Source organism: Zalophus californianus, chromosome X, assembly GCF_009762305.2.
Source record: "Zalophus californianus isolate mZalCal1 chromosome X, mZalCal1.pri.v2, whole genome shotgun sequence".
NCBI classification, from domain to species: Eukaryota; Metazoa; Chordata; class Mammalia; order Carnivora; family Otariidae; genus Zalophus; species Zalophus californianus.
Genome location: NC_045612.1, coordinates 79,101,199 through 79,110,178, shown reverse-complemented (window position 1 = coordinate 79,110,178; position 8,980 = coordinate 79,101,199). Strand labels below are relative to the sequence as shown.

The following is an 8,980-nucleotide window of genomic DNA, read 5'->3' as shown; positions in this document are numbered from 1 at the left end:
TTCATCAAGATCCTAGCCAATAGAATCTAACAGTGCATTAAAAGGATTATTCACCGTGACCAGGTGGGATTTATTTATATCCCACCACAACCAGGTGGGAAGCAAGGGTGGTTCAACATTTGCAAATCAATCATCGTGATAGATCACATTAACAAAAGAAAAGACAAGAACCATATGATCCTCTCAACTGATGCAGGAAAAAAATTTGACAATAAACAGCATCTTTTCCTATTAAAACTCCTCAAAATATAGGGATAGAGGGAACATATCTCAATATCATTATAGCTGACTATGAAAAGCCCACAGCAAATATCATTCTCAATGGGGAAATACTGAGAGCTTTTTACTTAAGGTCAGGAACATGGCAGGGATGCCCACTCTTAGCACTTTGGTTCAACAGAGTACTGGAAGTCCTAGCCTCAGCAATCAGACAATGAAACAAAATAAAATGCATTCAGATTGGCAAAGAAGTCAAACTCTCTTTCTTCACAGACAACATGATATTTTATGTGGAAAACCCATAAGACTCCACCCCCACATTACTAGAACTCATACAGCAATTCAGCAATGTGGCGGGATGCAAAATCAATGCACAGAAATCAGTTGCATTTCTATACACTAACAATGTGACTGAAGAAATATAAATTAAGCAATCAATTCAATTTACAACAGTTCCAAAAACCATAAGATACCTAGGAATAAACCTAACCAAAGAGGTATAAGATCTATACTCGAAACTACAGAACACTTACGAAATAAATTGAGGAAGACACAAAGAGACGGAAAAACATTCCATGCTCATGGATTGGAAGAATAAACATGAAAATGTCTATGTTGCCCAGAACCATTTACACTTTCAATACCCTCCCTATCAAAATACCATTGACATTTTTTCAAAGAGCTGGAACAAACAATCCTAAAATTGTATGGAACCAGAAAAGACCCCGAATCACCAGGGGAATGTTGAAAAAGAAAACCAAGTTTGGCGGATTCACAATGCCTGACTTCAAGCTCTATTACAAAGCTGTGATCCTCAAGACAGCATGGTACTGGCACAAAAACAGACACATAGATCAATGTAACAGAATAGAAGCCTCAGAAATGGACCCTCAACTCTGTGGTCAACTAATCTTCAACAAATCAGGAGAAAATATCCAATGGAAGAAAGACAATCTTTTCAATAAATGATGCTGGGAAAACTGGACAATCACATGCATAAGAAAGAAACTGGACCATTCTCTCACACCATACACAAATATAAACTCAAAATGGATGAAAGGCCTAAATGTGAGACAGGAATCCATCAAAATCCTAGAGGAGAGCATAGACAGCAACCTCCACAGAAACTTCTGGCAATACATGTCTCTAAAGGGAAGTTAAACAAAAGCAAAAATGAACTATTGGGAACTCATCAACATAAAAAGCTTCTGCACAGCAAAGGTAACAGTCAACAAAACTAAGAGGCAGCCCACGGAATGGGAGAAGTCATTTACAAATGACATTACAGATAAAGGACTGGTATCCAAACTCTATAAAGATCTTATCAAACTCAACACCCAAAAAACAAATAATCCAGTCAATAAATGGGCAGAACACATGAACAGACACTTCTCCAAAGAAGACATACAAATGGCTAACAGACACATGAAAAAATGTTCAACATCACTAGCCATCAGGGAAATACAAATCAAAAGCACAGTGAGATACCACCTTACAGCAGTTAGAATGGCAAAAATTGACAAGGCAAGAAACAACAAATGTTGGAGAGGTTGTGGAGAAAGGGGAACCCTCTTACTCTGTTGGTGGGAATGCAAGCTGGTATATCCACTCTGGAAAACAGTGTGGAGATTCCTCAAAACATTAAAAATAGAGCTACCCTATGACCCAGCAATTGCATACTAGGTGTTTACTCCAGAGATACGGATGTAGTGAACAGAAGGGGCACATGCATCCCAATGTTCATAGCATTAATGTCAACAATAGCCAAACGGCGGAAGGAGTCAAGATGTCCTTCAACAGATGAATGTTTATTTGTGGTTCATATATACAATGGAATATTACTCAGCCATCAGAAAAGATGAATACCCACCATTTGCAGTGATGTGTATGGAAGTGTATGGGAGTGTGTTAAGTGAAATAAGTCAAGTAGAGAAAGACAATTATCATATGGTTTCAGTCATATGTGGAACATAAGGAATAACTGGGAGGATCACAGCAGAAGGGAGGGAATATGGAATGGGAGGAAATCAGAGAGGGAGACAAACCATAAGAAACTCTGGACTCTGGGAACCAAACTGACGGTTACAGAAGGAAGGGGGTTGGGGGGATAGTGTATCTGGATAAGGGTGAGTGTGTGTTATACTCAACTAATGAATCTAACACTACATTAAAATCTAATGATGTAGTATATGTTGGCTAATTGAACAAAATTTAAAAATAGTGAAAAAAATAAAATAAAGTAAAAAATTGTACATGGATCTGTCCCCTGACAACCTCTCTGATCTCATTTCCTTCCATCTTGATTTTTTCTCACTTCCAATCTGGCCATACTAGGCTGCTACCTCCAGGCACATTTTGTCTCAAGGCATCAGCAACGTGGTTTTTACCCCCCCCACTTTATTCAGTTTTTTACTCAAATGTCATCTGTTCTGAGGGAGATTATCTATCTAATAAAGTAGTATGCCCAAGATCCCATCCTGCCACTTTACTTATCCTGCTTGCTTTTTTCTAAACAATCATCACAGCCTGATGGACGTATATAGTGTGTTAGGAAGAAAGAGATAAGAATTTGGCCCCATCCAGCATGGTGTATACTGTAAGGGTTATGGGAACAAGGACTTTGTTTCTGCCTATTTCCCCTTCCTAAAGCAGTGCCATAATCATTTCCAGTCTTGCCTCTGATTTAGCACCAAGATGTGAGAGATTTTCAATATCACCATGGAATAACATAAGACCTGATTCTAGACTGGTGGCCCAAGGAAGAGTGTATGACTGTCTCTAAACAACAGAATGTAAGTGCAAGGGAATAGAGACAGTTTTCTTCATTGCCTAGTCAAGGATGAGCCTCCCTCTGGCTCAGAAAAAGCAGGTGTGATAATAATATTACCATGGAGCAATCCAAAGCTTTGTTCTAGTCTGGAAGCACAGAAAATTAGGGGGTAAAACTATAGTAGGTGAACACAGTACATTGATCTTTTTTTTCTGTCTTCCTCCCATTAAGACATAGTTTTGTATTTTGCTCACTGCTGTATACTCAACCCCTAAAATAGAATTAGATATATGATGAAACCTTCCTCAGATTAACAAGCTGTGGAATATCCCCAAATCACTGTAAAATAATATAAGGCTTATGGGCCAGGGGTGTAAAGATGGTGGTGACTGTCTTCCTTCCCCCACTAAGATATATTCTCTAAGATATCAGGTACTTTGTCTAGATTGTTCACTGTTCAATCCTCAGGTCCTAGGACAGGGTTGAGCTTCTGTCTGATTGTATGTTAATAACCTAATATCATCATGAAATGATATAATGCTTGGTTCAGGACTTGGGGCCTAGTGGGAAAGCAGGGACTAGAAAACATCATTATATATCTAAAAAGTATATACATTTCTATCTTTTGTCATCTAACATATGCACCCCTCTAACCCTTTAGTTATATTTATCACTTTTTTTTTATTGTTCTGCGAAGTTTTATACCACCTTCTATCTTTATTATTGGACTGAAGGCTACTTAAATGATAAAAGACCATGTGTTAAGAAAGGAAGGTTTTTATTTTGTCCACTGGTATGTCCCAAACTCTTTAAAACAGTGCCAGGATTAGGGCCAGCCTTCCTCTGAGAGTCATAATGTGGGGTAACCCCAATATTATCATGGGGAAATGTAAGGTCTGTTTCTCATCTTGAGGTCATGGGTGGTAGTAGATATCTGTCTCAGGAACAGCCAAAATACAATCTTCTATGAAAACTGTAATTTTGTCTTTTTTAGTCAGTAGCCAGTGCTGTGGCTAGGGCCAAGCGTTCCTGAGTGTCAAAAGTGGTAAAAGTACTTAGAACAGCAACTAACATTCTAAGGTCCATGTTATTGGCTGTTTTGTTGTTGCAATCCATCTCCCAATTAGAAAAAAAATATTTCTACAATTAAAAACAAAATAAATTTCACATGACTTAAAGTTTCCCATTTATGTCAAAAATTTTAAAAGCACAAAAACCAATACTATTATCAATTATGGTTATATTTGAAGTAAATGTATAAGACATAGACAAGATTCACACCAAATTCATGTCAGTGTTGCTTCAGCAGAGGAAGGAAACTTTATAGTATTGGGAAAAGGATTTATTATATGTAATGCTCTGACTTTTTAAACTATATCTAAAGCAAGTATGCCAAAATGTTAATATATTAATTGTTTGTTAAATACTAACTGTTGATTTGGGGCAAAAGTAAATAGATGTTATATTTCACATACTTTCCATATCATGTTTTACTTTTTCAAAATAAATAAAATACAAAGAGAATTTAAAACACCATTATAGCTGATTTATTACAATGTTTTCAATATTAAACATATTTAGGAAATATGCATATGCATATGCAATATGCAAGGACATAAAGTATCTGAATAATACAATCAAGAACTTAATAATGGAGAAAACTTTAAATTTTGTATTTTGTAGAAACTATACATTCCTTTTTTAATGGAAGTTTTAAATAAACCAATTACCATTGGAGAGAGAAGAAGGCTGATTAAGGATCTACCATCAAAACTGTCAACAGGATTAAATTGTTTTATAGCTTGATACTAGCTAATTTTAAAAGAACAACAGGAATTTTAATATTTTTTAAACAAAGAACAAATAATTCTAATAATTCTAATGCTTTTTTAAGCTATTTCAGACCACAAAAAAAGACTGAAAATTCACCAATTCATTTTTAAAGTTAGCACAATTTTAAAAGCAGAACTTGATAAAGACAGGGTAAGAAAGAAAAAATACAATTTCAGTTTGAAATATAAATGCAATAATTCTAAATAAAATATTGGTAAATAAAATCTAGCAATGTATCAAATGATTATTATAACATGACCAAGTAGGATTTATTTCAGAAACACAAATTTCGTTCAACATCAAATACCTAGTCCTCTAATTCATTACATCAACAAATTAAAGGAAAACAAAATCATATGATTTTATCAGTAGATGCTGAAAGACATTTGATAAATTTCAGGAGCCACTTTCAGTAAGCCCCCTAATGTGAAACAGGAATAAAAAAAATGGAATAAAAGAAACTCCTTAAACATTTTAATGGTCAATGACTATTTGTCAATAACCAACAACAAATGTTATGTTAATAGGGAACACTAAAGACAATTCCATGAAACCTAATCCCAGACAAGCATATCTGTCATAATCATTATTCAACATTATTTTGAATAAATAAAATTATCTCTATTTGCAGGTGAAATGATTGTATACCTAGAAGATTGAAAATATTATATTTTTAAAAAGTGTAATAAGAGGGTTTAGTAAGCTGATTCAATATAAGGTAAACATTTTTTAAAATGATCTGCAGTTTATCTATATTGTCAGAAATAAAAAGTTACAAATGAGGAGGAAAAAATACCTAATTCAAAATGTGACAAAATCTGTAAAAATATTTAGAAATAAATGTAGTCAGATATAATGGATCCATATGAAGAACATTACAAAAACAAAACCAAAAGATTTTAATGATGTACCAAAATTCTCGAGTGTTAAGGGTTAATATCATTAAAATTGTCTTCTAAACAGAAATGTAGAAATGTATCACAATTCTAAGATATCACAATTTTTTTAAATGTGGAAATAATGCTTTCAATTTTCATAGAAAGAATGAACTTCTAGAACAATTTATATAAAAGATGAAAAGGGGAAAAAAAAACACCTAATGAGATGTAACTTACTTTATCAGAGTTCAAAATTTATGGTCAAGCCACTATAGTTAAACAACAAGATACTGGCTCACAGACTGAAAAATGGGTAGTTTATTTAATAAATATGATAGAATAGTCAGGAACCCAATGTGAATAAAATGTATATTTGAACCTTTATCTTATACCATATACATAATAAACTCTAGATGGCTCAAACAGTTAAAACCTTAACATTAATGAAAATTCTAGAAAAAGTATAGGTGATTATATGTATAACTTGGGGGCGCATGCATCTGAAAAAGATAAGAAACCAAAAAGCTTAAAAGGAGGTAGTAGTCTATCTAAAAGTTAAAAACAACAATGGCAACAACTGTAATAGTAAAAGATATCATCAATAAAGTCAAGATCAATGATAGAATGGAAAAAATACAGATGGGCTACAAATGATTAATATGTATCCTAGAGAAATATAGTAAGAATTCCTACAAATATATAAGGAAAAGATCAAAGATTCAATAGATAAATGTGCAAAGGGTAAGTACTAGCAAATCACAAAAGAGAAAAATCCAAATAATCAACAAACAAACAAACCTCTTTGAGCTTGTCAATTAAAAAAAATACTATGTAATTTTTCACCCTCCAGATCTGCAAACTTGAAAGAGTGCTGGAGAGGATACTGGGAAATAAGCACTTTCATTTTGTATAGTAATTTTGTAATATTTCTTAAAATTAAATATACCCCCTACCTAGCAACCCATTTCTGGGACACTACCCAATAGAAATAAAAGCACCAGTATTTATTGCAGCAATGCTATGGTGAAAAAAGGAAAGGAAATAATTTAAGTGACCACCAATAATAGAATGGCTGAGTACATTTTCAGTATATAAATGTACTGTATATGCAGCTGTTAGAGGGAAGGAGAGAGAAAGGAAGAGGGGGAATGGGTGATTTATTTAATAAATGTGATGGCATAATCAGGTAGCTGATGTGAACAAAATGCATAATTCGACCTCTGTGTTATACCATATACAAAGTAAATTCCAGAGGCAGAGGGGAACTAGGAGAGGAAAGGAGGGAGGAGAGAGGGAGAGAGAGGGAGACTTGCAGCTACTGATTAGAAAATATATCATGGGTATTCCAAATGTGAAAAGCAATTACAGAGAAATGATGTGGCTTTTCACTTTTACAGAAGAGACTACAACAAACTTCCTGTAAGTGGATGGGGAAAACATGGAAGGTTATACATCATGTTCTTAACACTTGTTACCTGGGAAGAAGAAAGAGGGGAGATAATAACATAGGGGAAAGGATCTGGTGTGGAGTTACACCATTATTTTTTCTTTAGTTTTTCATTGTTCCAGTGGTAATGAATATTTTTCAATTTTCTATTAACACCCATATTAAATCTTCAATTACAGAACAAGACAATATCAAAAGTACCAACGTACACTTGGGACAAAACTGTGGGACCAGTCGTTATAAGATTTGGAGGCACAATAAGTAACAAGTAATAATAAGTTCCTGAATCTCTGACACCAAAACTGTTCCAAAAATTCACAATTACAAGAACATGTCATGTTTTACATTTAATAGTTCCACGACTTTTGCAAAGAGCACAATGAATTTAAGGGGTTTTCACCAAGCCATAGACATAAATGTGAATATCGTCATCAAACTTAATGAAGTAGACGGATGGCTTGGCCACCACTTGATGGATAAAAATGCCGGTTCTCTTGGACCCATCATCTTTGGCGTGTTCCACTTGCTTGCCCACGAGGCTGTCGACCACTTCTCCAGGCTCCCGTTCTGCTGTAGGGAAATAGTAGTTGGAATCTGGAATGATGCGCAGGTCACCGTCTTTGTAGTCATCCAGCAACGTGTACATATAAAGGACAGGATCTTTCTCATAAGTGATGTAAAACCAAGTGTCCATCACGGGGGCTCGCGCCAGGACCATGCCCTTCCATTCATCTTTCGTACCGTGCTCACCCTCAAACACATGCCCCACTGCTTTGCCAATCAGGGAATCCGCCAGGCGCGAATCAATGCGAGGAGTTGGCACTCTTTCCGGAAGGACTTCTAGCGCTAAAACTCTTTTATCTCGGTGCAGCTCTAGCCCATAGACACTATCTTTGCCATCATATTTGATGATGTAGAGAGTGGGCTTCACGGAAACCTGCTCAAGCACAGTGCCCTTCCACTGCTCCACGGGCTCATTGCCTTCCTTCCAGCCGTGTTGAATACGGCAGCCCACGATGTTCCTACGCGTGAGGAAAGTGGGCTTGCGCCGCTGCTTCCTGTGGGTGTGCCTTTTCTTCATCAGGTATGCGGAGACGCCATCTACACCCATTGGGGGCACAGTTGGGGGTGACATGGCTCAGGGTTTAAGGAGGCTCAAGCAAAGCTGCCACTTCCTCAATTAAGCTGACAGAAAGTCAACACTATCAAATATGAGATATTTTTTCGTGATCTCTGAGTCCGTCCTCCCTTCCCCAAGTGCAAGGCTCTCACCAAGACTTGACAGAAACGCTCTAACTCTGACCGTGGGCGCCGGGGCAGCGTGGGCCTTTTGAGTGTTCTCCTTCCCCGCCCAGGAGAGGTGTCTGCAGCAGTGGCGGTTGCCGCAGCAGATGGCGGGCTAATTTGTACTGCCTACGCCTCGCACCCACCCCGACTCCCAACCCCGAGTCCCGGAATTGACCACTTAGCTGTTATCGGGTGCTGAAGCTGCGAAACGGTGATTGAGGAGACGACAGGGAAGGTAGGCAAGGGATAAGAGAGATGACTGCAGCGGCAAAGGCGCAGGCAGCGGTGGGTCTCTGACAAGTCCGCGCGGCCTCGGCTTCGCAGCGCTGCTGTTTGGCCTAGCTCTGGCGCCGAGGTTTTTGCTGTTTCAGGAATCCGACCCCTCTGAGCCCGCCTGCGCCTCGGCCCCGCCCCCTGCCATTCCGCCTTCCGCTGGGCCTGCAGCGACAGGGCGGGTCAGTGCGCGCACCCGCGTTCAGTCCACACAGTCACAGTCTCTCACTCCATTTCCTCACGCGCTCCCCGACCGCTTCCCTCAAACTGGAG

At 37.6% G+C, this 8,980-nt stretch overlaps 1 protein-coding gene across 1 annotated transcript; it reads right to left on the bottom strand.

Annotated features, from left to right (window-relative positions):
• Positions 1–4,537: 4,537 nt before the first annotated feature.
• Positions 4,538–8,745, bottom strand: SPIN4 (spindlin family member 4). The gene has a single exon (XM_027608430.2). The coding sequence runs from the start codon at positions 8,280–8,282 to the stop codon at positions 7,533–7,535; it is 750 nt and encodes a 249-aa protein (XP_027464231.1). The 5' UTR covers positions 8,283–8,745; the 3' UTR covers positions 4,538–7,532.
• Positions 8,746–8,980: the final 235 nt, after the last annotated feature.

What these genes read in the sequence shown, in the direction of transcription:
- SPIN4 (XM_027608430.2), bottom strand. Translation starts at nt 8,282, where the DNA reads ATGTCACCCCCAACTGTGCCCCCAATGGGTGTAGATGGCGTCTCCGCA.